At 37.9% G+C, this 17144-nt stretch overlaps 1 protein-coding gene across 1 annotated transcript in view; it reads right to left on the bottom strand.

Moving 5' to 3' along the window:
• Nucleotides 1-4411: 4411 nt before the first annotated feature.
• GUCY1B1 (guanylate cyclase 1 soluble subunit beta 1) overlaps nt 4412-17144 on the bottom strand; it is a 44082-nt gene continuing 31349 nt past the window's right edge. The window contains exons 6-14 of the mRNA XM_059697697.1: nt 16861-17091; nt 15316-15432; nt 14194-14327; nt 11865-12062; nt 9274-9511; nt 8046-8186; nt 7355-7509; nt 6885-7011; nt 4412-5595 (exon numbers count right to left, since the gene is read on the bottom strand). Of these exons, the coding sequence (XP_059553680.1) occupies nt 5572-5595; nt 6885-7011; nt 7355-7509; nt 8046-8186; nt 9274-9511; nt 11865-12062; nt 14194-14327; nt 15316-15432; nt 16861-17091 (1365 nt within the window). The 3' untranslated portion in view covers nt 4412-5571. The remainder of the gene's footprint in view (nt 5596-6884; nt 7012-7354; nt 7510-8045; nt 8187-9273; nt 9512-11864; nt 12063-14193; nt 14328-15315; nt 15433-16860; nt 17092-17144) is intronic.

The following is a 17144-nucleotide window of genomic DNA, read 5'->3' as shown; positions in this document are numbered from 1 at the left end:
AACTATGGATTTCTCTTTTTTTAAGGGTGATGTTTGTAAGTTAATCAAAAATGGGCAATAAATTATATTAGTACTAATTTAAAAATTATCTCTGTAATACTCACTGACACTTCCTGTCTTTCATTTTAAGAGGTTATGTTCTATTTGAAAGCATGGCTACTTAAAATAGAGGCACATTTTCTCCCCTTATTGTTAAAGAATCAAGAACACAACTCTTTATTAAGGAATTTAAACTTAGGACACATAATTAAATAATATTACAGGGTCAATTTTTAACAGAAACACATGCATTAACGCTCTTATACACTAATCTGGATTAGTCATTGTGATTTTAGCTTAGAGTAAAAAAAAAAATCTTCACCAGGTGCTTGCCCCACCCAGTTTTATTTCCTCGAAGTTAGTTTTAAAATCCTTCACTTGATCTACCCACTGTTCCTGGACTATTAGAGAGAGAGAATGGTTAAGAGTTTAGATTGTCTTTCTAAGTATTCTCAAAAAGGCCAGGCCCAAGTCATAGCATCACTTCCCTGGAATTTTTACCAAAAACTGATGGAATTTTGAAGTAAGAATTGTTTAGGTAACCTCTTGTCCAGCTCCTTTTATACAGATTAAGAAACTGAATCTCAGGTCCTTGACTCTCTGTCCAGTGTGTGTGTGTGTTTTTTTTTGTTTGTTTTGGTTTGGTTTATTAACGCAAAATGATGGATTCTTCAATTTTCTACTTGTAAATAAACAGTACTCTCATATTTGTATTGTATAGCTTCTAACATGAACTACATAAAACTTAGTTTGCCTACAATCATTCTGTCCAAATAGTTTTTATTACAAAATGCCCATTTTAACAAGTGTACATTGCTTCCTAAGATTTTAGAAGAAATATTTGGGTGAAATTTTGAACTAGGTATGTGTGAATGAATTTCATGTTACACAAATGGACAAAATAGGGTAGAGATAATTATTTTTATGACATTCCTTTGAATCTGGAGGCCGGTGGAAGAGATGGATTCAAGGTTGCACACAGGAAGTGCCTGTCAGTTGGGAGCAGAGGTGGTGAAATGCACTTGTAGGAGACATCCTATGTCTTTCCCTAACAGCATTCTCTGCTGCCCCCGAGAGGTTCTATGAGTCATTAGTGAGGGCTGCAGAAAGGGAAACATACTTAGGGGTAAGCAGATAAGTAATGATATTTCCCTACGAATTCTGCACCCATTTACAATGTGGGCTTTCCCCCACACACACACCACCAAACACTTCCCAGGACACCAGCTGGGTTTCCTACAATTCAACTCAATTTTGACACTATCTTCTAAGATAGCAAGTTTCATCCTTTTTCATCTCATGGAGCACATAAACTGATTCCTAAAATTCTGCAGCACACCCAAAATCTATATTTTTCACCAATCTGACAAAAAGGGGTATAATTTTTATTCATTCACACTGGATGGCAATTATTGTGTTGGCTGTTGTCATTTATTTGACAATCTAAAGGAAAAGAGGTTTAGTGTTGGCTGCCTCCTGCACACCCCACACTGGGGATCGAGCCCGCAACTCGGGCATGTGCCCTGACTAGAAATTGAACAGTGGCTTCCTAGTTCAGAGGTCGATGTTCAACTGCTGAGCCACACTGCCAGGCATATTGCATGTTTTAAAAATTCTTGCAGCACACTGGTTGAAAATCAGTCTTCTAGGAGATAGTATCAGATTCCACAGTTGAAGAGCTCAGCCCTAGAAAACTGCCCCCACTTCAGGGGCCCATTGCAAGTCTAGGTCATCTTCTGTGCTTCTGACCCACCTGCTATAATTCTAACATTCCCACAACACCCAATTTTGGTTTGATTAATCTGCTACAATGGCACACAAGCTCAGAGAAATCGTTTACTTACTTAAAAGCCTATTAACTCAAGAACAGCAAGATGGGAGAGATGCATGGGGCAAGATGTGAGGAAAGGGTGCAGAACCTCTCTGCCCACCTCTGCAGGCACCACTCTCTCTGCATCCTCACTGGACACTAATCTGGAAGCTCTCCAACTTGGTCTTTTTGGGCTTTTATGAATGTACTAGAGGCCCAGTGCACAAAACTTGTGCACTGGGGTGGGGGGAGTTGGTCCCTCAGCCTGGCCGGCACCCTCTTACAGTCTGGAAGTCCTCGGGGGATATCTGACTGCCGGCTTAGGCAAGCTCCCCACCTCTGGGTGAGCCATGCTCCCTCTTTGGGAGTGCACTGACCACCAGGGGGCAGCTCCTGCATTGAGCATCTGCCCCCTAGTGGTCAGTGTGCATTATAGCAACTGGTTGTTCTGCCTTTTGGTCGATTTGCATATTAGCCTTTTATTATATAGGATCATTGCACATATATGATTGATTAGATCACTGGCCATTGGTAATGGGTTTAGCCTCCAACCTCTCTCCCCGCCTTGGAGGTCAGAGGCTGGGGTTGAGAAGACTGAAAGTTCCAACCTTCTAAACACAAGAGTGGCTCCGCTGGAAACCAGCCCCCATTCTTAGGTGCATGCCAAAAGTCATCATTAATATAACAAAATAAATCTTTGTCATTTTCACCACTTAGGAAATTCCAGGGGCTTTAGAAACTCGTGTCAGAAAATGAGACAGGAAGACCAAATATATTATAATTTGTTACAAGTGACAATATCACAATATAAAATCTTCAGAAAAGACAAATTCTAGGGACAGAAAGTAGATTAGTGGGTGTCAGGGGCTGAGGGAAGCGGTTAACTTGGAGTGACTGGTAATGTGTATAGGATGTAATTTTAAGATAATGCCAATATTCTGTAATTAGGTGGTTGTACAACCCTGTGAATATACTAAAACCATTGAATTGGACACCTTAAAAAAGTGATTTTTGAGAGTATCTGAACTGTATCTCAAAAATTTTTGAATATAGCAGACTAGAGAAAGCTAGAAAATGAAATTGTCAGAATGCAGTGAATTTTTAATAATTATAAAATCTAGTGGCAGGTGTATGGTTGTACCCTGTGCAATTCCTTTAACTTTTCTTTATGTTTTCAAATATTCACACACAAAAATGTTTGGGAACAAATTTCACAGAAACAATAAACAGAGAATAATACTTTTTTAAAAAGCCTGCATGCAGTAGTTATTGGGGCCAATGATTGGTATTCACTAAACTTTGGAATTAGGAAGATGGCCTCATGCAAAGCAAACTTGATGCATAGAATACATCTGCATATGAGAGTTACACAGGAAACTATAGACACTGCGTGTAGGCCATGTGGACCAAAGAGCATCCAGTTTAAGAAAATGTCTTAACAAGAGTTTATTTGAGTCAAAATGACCACAGTTGCTGGGAAGCAAAATTTCAAGGAACTGGGAAAACACTCGGAGAATGGCTATTTGCAACTTATTTTATACATTAGAATCAAAGGAGGAGATTTAGGAAGGATACATGAAATCCATTGGTGGTAGATTAGGGAGGCAGGAGAAAGCAAAGCAAAGCAATCACTGGGGTTGGATAAAAAGTAAAATGGAGAGACAAACACTTCTTTTACACGGTGGGTACAGGATACTTAACTGAACATTTACAGCACATGGGGGTGGTATTCTAGGAACAAGATAACAATGAGGGGTTCTGTGGCCTCTTGCTCTGGTGAGGTGGGTGTGCCCCGAGGATCAGGAAAAGATTACTCTGACATTTCAAAGGTATGTTATCTTAGATGCAAAAACGCAGTATACAAACCTTTGATAAAGACAGAACTTTGTCAAAGAAGCTACAGGCCTAAGACGTGACTACCCTCCATGCCCTGCCTTTAGTTAGGAATTTTTATGTTCAGACCATCCAATGTGGTTAATTTCAGTCTCTGAGTTTATGAGGCCTGCCATGCCTTCCCTGAGCTTGACAGGTTTAGTATGTGGCCCCTTTTTCATCCACAGCTACGAAGAGATGCAGGTCTTTACTTCCATGGCACTAATTCGTCTTTAAACTAGAGCTCCATAAAATCCAACTGGCCTCCCTACCTTCTCACCCCACTCTGTTGTCCCTCTCCCCTCTCCTTCTCTATGTAGTCTTTTCCTTATCTTGAGTATGTTTTATCACTACAAATATCACACTTTTTTTATTATTTGTATATGTGTCTTTCATTCCTAAAAGACTGTGAGCACTTCAAGAGCTGCTGTCATTGCATATTAATCTGTATATTCCTTCCCTCCTCCACCTCCCTTGCCAGAACTAGTCTTGTTTCTGTCATTTTGTCAGTTCTAAAGAAAAATCACATTTTAGAATATGCCTAAGAGGAGCATTGAACTTTATAACAGCAATGAGTCTAAATTGATTTTACATTTATAATAGTAAAATCATAAAATCTAAGTACAAAAATAGCATTAATAAAGTGACAACATTCATATCACGTATGTTGATGTAAAAACTGTCAAGAGACAAGTGGAAAAAATAATTTATTGCAGATTCTTTTATACATTAACATGGAACGTCTATACATATATCGATGTGTTGATATGAAATACTAAATTTAAAGACAAACATTTTTACACAAAAGTAATTGCACTATATTTTGTAAAGATAGATATTAATAAATTATGGAGACATTTAAGAACAGACCAATTATTCCAATAGGAATGCATTGGTTGTTGCAATTAAACTAAGTTATCTGAACATGATGCCCTAGATATAATCACATCCTTCTGAACTAAGAAAAAGAAGTTCACTTCTGAGAATAAAAGGCCAGGAATGGCTCTGATTGACAGAGTGTCCCAGTTGTATTCTTGGAAGTGGTTAGAGTCCTGAACCTGTATCCCAAGCTAATGTAATAGCTCACGGGGGAAGAGTGCAGTTTTCTGTGACCACTGAGTGTAGTTAATGAGATTTAATACAATACAATACAAACAATAGCATTTTACAGGAATTATAATTGCCACATGATTTGAATAAGCAACCAAATATTTTAACAAAAGACATGTGTGTTCTATATTTCTGAAGGGAAATTGACACACTTCAAAATAGTCCCTATTTTCTTAGCATGATATACTAATTATTACTTTGGGAGTCTGAAAATAAATCATTTTTTTTCTCCCTAAAACTTACAATCCACTCCTTTAGAAAACGATTCCTATAATGCTATACACCATCATGATATAAAGTTTGTTATATGTTATAGTCATTAAAATATACATATACATATATATGAAGCATGAGACAGATTTGGTCAACCATGATCTGTATACACAAGGCCAAATACTGTTCAGTTTCATTTAACTAAATTCAACAAATACATATTGGGTGTCTACTACTTTCAAATTACCATGTTGAGTAATGCTTGTAGTAGATTTTAAGACACACGAAGCACATATCATCCACATTTAAGCCAAACTTTAGATCATGTATTAAACCTTGAAAAGAATCCAAAGCAGAGCGAAAGTTGAGTAATGAGTAGTGAAAGATATACCTAAGAGATAGGCTTGGGATCACTGAAAACGACAAAAACAAGAATTTGTATCCATCGGTAACAGCTGCTCCTAGGCTTGCCAGATGTTAGGGGATAACCGGAACCTAATCCCCGTCTTCCTCCCGCAGTCCAAGATTCAGTTATCATCCTGGTTTGTTTCCTTGGGAAGGGGGAGACACAAGGGATTCATTGTCAGTGATGATAAAGCTGACAGCACCCTTCAAAACAATCGTTTCCTGTAAGAGTGGGACCTGCATTCCTGTCTACCGTTTTTCTAAGACATTCATTCCCACCATAACTCTGGGTGAGAGAGGGCCACCCAACTACAAGGACCAACACTCGAGGTACAGTTAAACGTATCAGAAAATATCAGTAAGCATGCCAACCCCAGAAGTAAGTTATTTAAAGTAAAAACAGCTGAAAGAGGATACAGATAAATATTTTAAAACTCGTCATTCCATTCCTTTCAGGACTCGTTATATGCTAAAAGCATTTTCAGGGGATGTATACATATAGGAAAAGAAATGTAATCAAGTAGTCTCACCCCCTCTACAGAACCAATACAGCAATAGGGGAACAGAGTGTCCAACTAGTTTCTGATGCCACACACTGCGAGTGGGAAAGGCTGGGCTTGGCCTGCATGTGTGCCAGTTCACTGGCAGTCATGGGATTTCAGCTCTGGGGCCAGTGTTCTGAGGTCCGCTCCAGCACGTGGGTTCTGGCGGGAAGACAACCACAGCGCTAGCACGAACCTAAAGCTTTCCTACAAAATCATTTACATTCTGGAAAATTATAAATCACTCTTCTCTATAGGTAACACACCCAAGGGACCAGAATTGCCAAAGATTCCCCAAACAGTTACAGGGAGATCTTTGGCCCTTAGAACGATCTAAAACCTCATGGTTGCCCAGTTGGTGTTGCTCAGTGGTGAGCATTGACCTATGAACCAAGAGGTCACTGTTCGATTCCCCTTTCCCTTCCCTGAGTTGAGGAAACAAGGCCAGGGGATTCCCTTCACAACCCACGCACCTCAGTTGTGTTTGAGCCAGATGACAGAGCAAGAACAAAAAATCAGGGCTTCGCCATCCAGTGATTTGGGTTTTAATTTCAAAAGCCAGCAACCACAAAGTATCCCTTAAGAAGTATAGGGTGGCCCCCAAAATGTATACACAGATTTTGAATAATTATAAAGGCAGTGTTTATTAAAATACATTTCATTTTCAAAATTGAGCTATCAGCTGTTAAAGTGTGCATACATTCCGGGGGGACACGCCGTATTTACTTGTCTAACTGGCTCATTGGCAGTGCAGTACTTTGGCTGCTTTACTTAAAAGTTTAATTCCGGAAACAAGAATTCTTTTCAAATGAAACATGTTTTCAGTGATTAAGCCTTAACTCCCCATTTTTATAAACTGTCTTGAAAAAGAATTAGGCTCTGATTAGTCATACCTCTGTCCCTGTATTTTTTCTGGATAGAAACCAAACTTGCATTGGTTCTTTCTTGCCCTTCATGGACACTGGGCCTCTGTGCTCCAAGAGGAACTGGGGGTCTGAATTTTCTGGTGTCATAAGACATCTGAAAGACAGCGAACAGAGAGTAGGAAGAGAATTAGGGAATATGGTTGCATGGAGAGAGAGCGTGGCATGCACCAAAGCTATAGAGACAGCAAGGACCACACACTAAAATTGTGCTGAAACGTAGTTCAAGATTTTAGGAGCAATGATCATATTAGGAATTTCTGAGATGATATGCAAACATTTAAAGTGAGAGTCATGACGCAGTCTTGATACAAATTAAACAATCCTAAGAGTGACGATGATAACTGCTTAACGATAAACAAATTCACTCAGAAAGTTAAACCACACTCAAACAGACATTTTCCTTTCAAATCAGTAAATACCAAGACGTGTTCTCTTACCTGTATGTATATTCAGACACATTTATTTTTCCTTTTTCTCCCGTGGTTTCTGTCCTGCTTGTGAGGTTGACAGTATTTCCAAAAAGACAGTAGCGAGGCATCCTCTGCCCTATGACTCCTGTGACCACCTCGCCAGTGTGTATCCCTATTGTTATCTGCGGGAATCAAAGCTTTGCTTCAGTAACTTTAATCACTAACACACTAATATTTATTTATTTTGTGTTATGGAATAATGTAGAGTCACTATACAAAAATCATAAGAATTTCCTAGAAGAACTCCAAATGTATGACGGACAAAAATAAAAACGCTCACAAAATCCATCTCCCAAGAGAAACATTCCTTTTCTAAAGACTTAAGATTTCGAAGATATGACTCTGGCAACTTATGAGACACAAGAAAGAGATTTTAAGAAAAATGAAAAAAAAAACACCACCAAAAACCAGAAGGGACAGGAGGTTTTATTTCATTTTCATAACTGTCAGTACATGGGGTAGACTAAGTAATTTCAGATAAGTGGAGAGATTTGTCATCTCTATGAAAAAATGTAATACAATGGATTCTTTAAAATATTTCAGTCTTTGCTGTGAAGATACCCGTCCTTGTACATAATTTTGTGACTGATCAAGAACATGAATTGGTTGTCTACAGAGGCTCACTACCATTAGTGTGATATCTATTTTATTCACTAACCTGAACAGATTCACCATCTACTTGAACTTGGCCAGCAATTTCCATCATGTCCAAGGCCAGGTGGCAAATGGATCGTGCATGGTGGATGCACGGCTCTGGCAAACCACTCACTGTCATATACTTATCGCCAACAGTCTCCACCTAACATAGCACAGACAGTCAGATGTTTATTGGGTAGCATAAATATGACCGCTTCATTTGCTATCCTTCTACAAAAAATTACTTGTCCAAGGCTATCAGTAACTTTAAACTCTCCTCCCACTTAGTTCTGTAAAAACTTTAACAACAGCCACCTGAAACTTTGTCATTGTTTGAAATGTATACACATGGCATTTGAGGTCTTTGATTATAGGCAGGTGTAGACACAGCATTATTTTTCCTCTTGTAAGTCCTGATTTTGCACCTCAGATACCCTTATAATTCAGTAAAACAATGTATTGCCTTATTCCCTCTCCCCCACAAACATATCCAAGCAGTGAAAGTTTAACAGCACAAGAGCCACTGCCTGAAGTTCAATGATTTATCCTGGTCCTTAACCATTTATTTTTATGATTTGCTCACCAAGTGTTACACTAAAGCTCAGAAAACAACTATAAAATAAATAGTTCTCAAGGCACTTATATGACTCCAGATGCCAGTGGATGGCTTAGTTAACATTCTTTCCTTTACGAAGCAATATTCCACTGACTTCATTTTTCCAATATTATCATTGCTTCTCATTGAAACCAAGGGCAGCAATGCCGCATGAATGTTTATCTTCAGGTTGGTGCTGTCTAAACTTCCAGCACACTTCTCATGCTGCAGGACTTCTTTCCCGTATAAAACATTTATACATTTCAGCAAAAATGTCTCGTCCAGAGCACAAAAACGAGTGCTACGTTTATATTCCGTGTGCTCAGATTTGTTCAGTGAGTGCAAAAAGCTGCTGAAGATTACGTTTTAACTAGGGAATCATCTGCTCCATGCATGTTGGTACAAGAAAGAGAATGCTTTATAGCAAGCATGTCAAACTTGTGGCCTGCGGGCCACATGCCTGGTGTATTTGGCCCGAGTTAGCCTTTGAGTTTGACATGCCAGCTTTACAGCCAGAGGTGATTACTTAAGGTAATGATAAGTATGGGACACGTGGAGGTTTCCTATCTACGGTGGCTACACTCAGAGAACTGAATGGAGTGCCCCTAGAGGGCAGGGTCTGACAGCACCGCATCGCCATAAGGTCAGGACTTGCCTTGTACACAAATGGATTTTTCCTGGAATCAGTCAGTGTGTCAAATCTGGTGTAGAGGTCATTGAGGAGGTTGACAATCTTCATGGCCCCTTCCCCAGAGGCATGCTTGCTACAGAAGGCGTTGAAGCCCACGATGCCACTGAAGAGGATGGTCACATTGTCATATCTTTTAGCAGGCACCGGACGCTTGTGTCTCAGCTCATTGGCAACAGATTGAGGAAGGACGGAGTACAGCAACCTGTTCAGTGGGATCAGGAAAAAGCCGTAGTAAGGAATGCTGGGACTAGGTTTAGTGCTTCTATTTACCATTTCATAGAACATTGGTATCATTTGCTCTGTGAAGTCCTGGCTTCTCATAGGGAAACCTCTATAGCTAGCATCAAATGTTAGCTGCTTTTATGTCAAAACAAGACATACAGACAGTATAAATCATTTGTCTGATTTGAATTACATACAATTCCCCAAGGCCAAACCAACGCAAACCAGATCAAAATAAGCCAAACAAACACCAGACCAAACAAAGAAAAGTCAGTTTTCATTTCTAGGCCTGTGTTCTGACTCTGCTGTTAGGATAGTCACCGTATGGAAGTTGTCACTACCAGCCCTGAAAACACGGCATGACTAGCACACGGGGAGCATGCTTATCTCTCCGGAATGAGAAACTGATTTCAATTGTTGTAAAGCAATATTGAGAGGAGCAGATTTCCTCCAATCGCCTTCATCCCTCACTCTTCTGTGGAAGAAACAGGTGGACCTTGGTCTAGACAAGAAAATATTTTGTTTCTCTAGTCGACACTGAGACTGCAGCAATGGCCTCAGGGACCCTACTGAGGGGACAAGTGTGGCAAACACAACAGGAGAAGGGTGATCTCTGATGAATTTACAGGGAAAGAAACAGAAAGCAGGGAGACTGAGGACTCGGCATGAGGGCTCAGAGGGAAAAATGAAGCCTCCTTCCTTTTTCTTCTCTGTAGTCAGAGGGCATAACGTGTGACATTGAATGTACAACATGGAGCTGCGTGCACATTATTTTTCCTAGCTTTAGTGGAATTTCCCCAGTCTTTCATTTTTAACTTTCAAACAGAGAAAATTTCATAAACTATTTTAAATCTATATTTGAATATTAAATGTGAACAGTAGGACTACTTGGCTTTAAAGAAAAGAAACAGTAAAAGGGTTTATAATTAAATCACCTAGAGAAACAAATGTCTATAAAAAATGAAAATACTAAACCTGGGTGTTTTTCTAATATAACAGCCAGAGCAGAATACTAACTTGACTTTGAATCTTTGTCCTAAGGACTGTCTTACGTGCTCCACAAAATTTTATGTTTTTCATGGATAAAGTTGTACCACAGACCAATAAAACATACAGTTTGAGTTATTTTTCAAGCAGTGGAAGGAATGTGAACTGTCTGTCCTATATATTTTCTGAATTTTTCAAAATACACGAATAGATTAAGGGGTTCGGTTTAGGACTGTGAGGAATGTTAAGTGGTCTCAATAAATAAATAAATAAATAAATAAATAAATAAACAAACAAACAAACAAACAAACAAACACAGCTTTCACCTGCATTATACAAGGGCCAAGACAATGCATTAAGAAGCTGTGGAAAAATACAAGCATTAAATGGCGTTCTCTGTTTCATCCATGCTATGAATAAATAGCTAACTGATGTTTTTATGTGTGGGCACAGGATCCATCCATGGGCAACTACACATTTATCAATGCAAAAAAAAAAAAAAAAGCATAGAAAGTGATGTTGTAACCAAGATTGTAAGTGCTCAGGTAGAGTAAAAGCTCATATGGAAGTAAGACAGAGGAGATCAATTCTCCAACAAGATATCTTCCTGTTATATAAACATTAAAATGAACATACAAGGCCCTGGGTAAAATATCTTATGAACATCAGTGACTTAGTGCCTTTCATTATTATAGGCAAGCAAGGCCAAGTAGTATGCCTGATGTGTATTTAAGTGAATTACTGAAAATGAACTACTACTTTAATGCTACTTGCCCAAAATTTCATAATTTCATCTACCATTCATAGAAAAATAATTATAGCCTTATACTTCCATTTTTTGATAATGTTTGCCTTTACAAATATAATTGTTGTCATTACAGAGGACATTACAATCTGTCAGATTCATATCAGCCAATTCCTAAACTAATTCAGTCCAAGAAAAGAAATCTTTTAAAATATAATGGCCAACTCTAAGTTCTGTGTGCAGTGTAACCCTCAGAACTTGGCCAGCCCTTGGCGCACAGAGGATGCTCAAAATATATTTCTTGTATAAAGGAAAGAATGAATGATAGTTGGATTTCAAACATCTGAATTATTGTAATAATTTTCAGAGAGATGTATTGGCATTTATTCTTTCAGCTTGATTTGTAAAAATAGAAGACATATTCCCACCACCATTGAGACTGATTTATTTCTGTATGCATAATTTCATTTTAAGTGATATGGCAGAGTTTATCTACTACTCTGGAGCTATAATGGCTCTCATGCCTTTTTAGTCTGACTATTGATCTTCACTGTAGTAGAGTCACTGTATGCCTAGCAGTCGTGCAAAGTTACAGGCTTACGTGTCTGTCTTTTTCTTTTCATCTTCCAGTGCTCTTAATGTGAGCTGCAGTCTGTCTGTCAGAATTTCCAGCTCCTGGGTCAGTTTGTATTCCTCTCTGAATTGTTCCCCCAAAAGAACGAGGTCCCGTGTGGCATCGTGCAGAGGGATGTCACTGAGATACAGGCCTCTCCTCGTCAAATCGTCCAGATTCATCACACTGTTATACAGAGAAATGAGGCACAATCATTCCAGCTCACCCACATGACAACACCAATGTTGATTACTGTCAGGGAGCATACTTCTGCCCTCTCCTAACATTCTAAAGCTTCTCGGGTGGAAGGAAAAAAAAGGAGAATCATTATTCATTCTTCTAGAGATTTCAAAATCTACCAAAGAGCAGTAAACTTAAAATGCATTTTTGCCAAATTGTACTTTTAATCCTATTAGCCTACATTGAAAGACAATGTAGATAATCGCCCTATGCAACCTGCTCAAGTATTTAACACAAGGCTGTGATTTATTATCACATTTACTCTCATTATCAAGAGATGAAAAAAATTGATCCCCACTCTCTTTAACAGGGATATGTGTGCTTCTTCTGAGAAACTTGTTCGTTTCTTCCTATAGATTCTGCGACTCCTGTGACTGGTTGCTTTTTCCTTTCAGACATGATGATTAAAAGTTTACAACCAGATTTATGACCCATCTTCTACAAGTATTTTATGTATTTACTAGAGGCCCGATGAACGAAATTTGTGCAAGGGGCTTGGTCTCCACCACCACAGCTTCATCCGGAAGGACGTCCGGTCTAATTAGCATATTACACTTGTATTATTATAGATGACTTTCTGACATATATTTTTATATGCTATTCTTACTTTTGATTCTAATTTCTTATCTACTCTTATTTTCTTTGACTTTTGTTTCTCATTTATTTGAATCAGTATATTAATTGCTGAATTTTATGCATCTTTGCAACTTAAGTCATTTTTAGAAACAACATAATATTTATTGATTTAGTGTAGACCTGGTAAATAAGTAGCCTTTTAAAAAATGTTCTTAAAAATTTAATCTTTGGTTAAAATGTCTTAGGGTTATATTATTGGTATGAATTCTTTAGGTGTAAAGTAATTACTTTGGGACATTTACAATAATAATTTCTCTAAGATGACATAATTGAGATTTTCCTGAAGAATGATGGATTGCTAAAATGCCCCCCTGGAATACATTTTCAGCAGAAATGTCCATATTTCAAAGCAAAAATTAGCATGCCAACATAGAGATATAAAATGATCAAAACATTTACTAATGAAGCACATGGTCTCTTTAGATTTTGTTAAAATGGATATGTAAGTAAAACTCACTTGCAGAAATAGACCTTTCTGGTAAGAGGCCAGATAATCTGCTAACTCGCATAGGACTGCCCATGAGCAGAGAAAAAAAAATATTATATGCTTAAAATAAAAATGAATGGTTATGGCCCTTGCTGGATTGGCTCAGTGGATAGAATGTCAGCCTGCAGACTGAAAGGTCCCAGGTTCAATTCCAGTCAAGGGCACATACTCATGTTGTGGGCTCAATCCCCAGTAAGGGGCAGGAGGGAGCTGATCAATGATTCTCTCATCATTGATGTTTCTCTCTCTCCCTCTCCTTTCTTCTCTGAATCAATAAAAATGTATTTAAAAAAAGAATGGTCATGAAAGTTCAGACTAAGTTAAAAACAATCAAATTATGTCTCATTTTTTTTAAAAAATTATTTATTATTTTGTCAAACTATCAAGATTTTTTCTAAATTTCAACTAATTCTCTTGAAATTATTTTAGAAGTAAAACTGCTCTTAGTTGATCTCTTAAAATTCAATGTGAGTATGTCTTTTTTCACACAGGGACTGGTACCACATAACAATCTGCATGTGTGTCACTATGTAACTAATTTCTGCATATGATAGTTAAGAAATAGACTCCAAATTTTCTGCTCTGTTTCCATAGAAACCTTCATCACCATGAATAGAAACTGTTCCTATTGAGAAGCTCTCGACTACTAAAGTTCTACTTGGGAAGAAGCAGAAGAAAAAAAACAATATTGACGGCAGATAAATACATAATTAGACCAATGCAGGTTGTTAATAAAAAAATAAAGTTTATGTTCCCTACTTTTGTCTTTTTGAAATCTGTTTTTATTGATAATTTTAGAGAGAGAAGAAGGAAAAGGGATAGAGGTACACTATAAAATCGACTTACACTTCAGAATATGTAGACATGATTGAATAAAATGCTATTGAAATCCTTTGTTAGCTAAGGATGGGTTCTTACCAGTATATACATTATAATTAACCTAAAAAGCATTACCTTGGTGAGCACAGAAAAAGTATGCTGTCTGCTTCAGGTAAGTAGATCATTTGACCCTTGAGACGTAAGCAGCTGATCTCAGTCCCAGTCAGTTCATCTTCACATTCTAATTTCTCTACATCCAACAATCCTTCCTTGAAAAGGCAAGACAAAACCGTTACCTAATGCCTTTTCCCCTACCTAACAATTCAGCAAAAGGAAGGACACATAAACCTCATTTCCCACCAAACCCTAAGGGAGAATAAGTGCACCAATTAGAACAAGGGAGAGATTTCACCAGAGTTCTGCCAGGGCGTAAACATAGTGGTTCCATTACAAACACTGCAAAAAACCGAGTTAATTCTCTCTGAGCACAGAAAGCCAGTAGGTATACTACTGTTCACATATTTATTTAAAGCTCCCATTATTATTTCTGATTTTCCAGTATTGTTCCGATATAACACACTGTCTTAAACACACACACACACACACACACACACACACACACACACACACAAAAAAAAAAAACAAGCCTCACCACTCCTCACCCCTGCATTCACAGAACAAGTGGAAATAATTCCAAATACATAAAGTATGTGTACATAGGACCTTTGGGAAGGCTGTAAGAAGGATGAAGTGTGTACTTCAGGACACCTTTGCTCTATCAATCCCAAAGACAGAAACTGTGAGATCTGGGTACTGCCTAAATTATCAACTGAATGAATATTTTATCACTCCTATTTCCATTACAAAAATGGAACCAAGAATAACAGACACTTGAAGGAAGTGAGTGAAGTTTAAAAAAAAACCTTTATCAGTTCTTCTGACTCCTAAAATAGGACATCGCAGCTATACCGGGGCTAAAAGATGTTGGATTAATATGTGAAGCGAGGTTGTCCCAGCGAGGCATTCTCAACACTTACTTTTGTCAATGCTGACCAGGTGACAGTCTCATTACTCCTCCGGAAAATAAAAAATCAACAGTGTCTCCTTTGAAATAGGACTCCTTTTGAGGTTTGCTTCTGATCTAGCTATACCTCCTCCAACTTCTAGAATGGCATAATAGCTTCTTTCCCCCCAGAACACTTCTAGTATGTAACTCACCCTTCTTACTCACATTTAATAAAACAATATCTTGCTTACCTTGCTTCTCAATACGAAAACCGTATTGATGTGTGACAGGATCCCATGGAAACTAATGTCAATATGAGGACGGACCAGAGAGAAGACAGACAAAAGGCTGCAAGTGCCAGGCTGGAGCTAAAATGTAGATAAAAAGAAAAAGAACACCTATTTAAAACAATGTTTATTTTATATTTTTAGATTAATCAGCTCAATTGTATATAAGCACAGAAATATATTATTTTGTAGGAAAGTTACCTCAACTATGGACTCATATCTTGACCTATGCAACTCGGTGATTAAATGGACATCAAATAGTTTCATGAACATAAAACCTAATATGGATTCAGATGACCAATATTCAAAAATAATCTCACAAAAATAAGAGAAGTATTTTCAATGGAGAATGGAAATTTCTCTTTGAAAATGTAGCATGACCTATTAAATGCCAATGGCTTAAAATGAAATTTAAATATCAAGACCCTCATCAAACACAGTTTATCAAGAGATAGTTAATAATAATAATAATAGGAAGCAGTTACTGATTGCTTATAAGGGACAAGGACAGAGAGAGGCCAAGTAACACACCCCAGCTAATAATGAGGTAGAGCCTTAGCCAGCATAAGAGCCCAGGCTTTTGGATTTATAGGTTTATGCCTGATCCCATTTGGGCTAATCCTGGACTATCAAGTCTCTTTAATTACAAGTAAAAATTATTTCTGGATACATGTCATGCACAACTCCAAAAGTTGGTAGAGTAGAAAGGAAGGCTTTTACAACTGGGTGAGCATAATGCCAATCAAACGAGATTCTCATCATGGCCTCCACTGCTGTCCTTTGACGCTTGTTCTACCCAGTCCCATGATAAGCTCTGTCGTTTTTAGTGTTTTTTAAAATTCTCTTCTTTTCCCTGAAAATGTCAAAGGTTGATTTTGAAAGCTATTTTCAGATAGTAGATATCCAGTGAATATTCATTCAATGAATAAATAAGTGAAAGTTGATTGTTACTAGAAAGTTATCCGTTATCTCATTTTTAAAAAGTATAGCATTCCCACTTGCCGTCTTTATTTTTTTAATCCTCATGTAAGAATATTTTCTCCATTGAATTTTAGAAAAAGTAGAATGGAGGGAGGAAAGGAAAAAGAGAGAGAGAGAGAGAGAGAGAGAGAGAGAGAAACATTCATGTGAGAGAGATACATCATTTGGTTGCCTCCCGCACAGGGAGGGATGAGCTTGCAACCTAGGTATGTGCCCTTCACCAGAAATCGAACCTGAGACCTTTCACCCTTCAGTCCATGGGCCGACACTCTAACCACTTAGCAAAACCAGCCAGGTCAGCACTTGCCCCGCTTTTAATAGAAAAAAGAAAAAGAAAAAACCTGTTGTAGGAAAGGTAGCATTATGTTTAAATATACTATGCTCACATTTATACAATTTATGTAATATACAATATGCTGCACATCACCTAATTTAGAGTAAAAAGGTAAATAAAGGAATGTCCACATGTAACAATAGCTCCTTTATGGCCTTTTGTCTCAGTCCCCAATGAAGTGGGATGTCGTTTACCTGGGGAAGCACTCTGTATATGGCATTGCCACACTGAGTGACCACTAGGTCCCGGTCAAATATTATGTGGAAAGGAAAAGCTTTGCAGAAGGTGTAGGGGCTGATGCGTGAGTCCTGGGTACCATTTTCTTCAAATCTGTCAAGATCTTCATAAAAATCCTCTTCTTTAGACTCTTTTTCTTCAATTAAAAATTGAGTATGATCACATTCTTCATTTCTTTGCTGAATAACCTGGATGTCAAAGGGGAAAATGGTCTTAATTGTCTGCATTTCAATTTACTTAA

This window comes from Myotis daubentonii, chromosome 5 (genome assembly GCF_963259705.1).
Source record: "Myotis daubentonii chromosome 5, mMyoDau2.1, whole genome shotgun sequence".
In the NCBI taxonomy this organism is placed as follows: Eukaryota; Metazoa; Chordata; class Mammalia; order Chiroptera; family Vespertilionidae; genus Myotis; species Myotis daubentonii.
The sequence above is the reverse complement of the archived record's forward strand: the minus strand, read 5'-3'. Positions and strand labels throughout refer to the sequence as shown.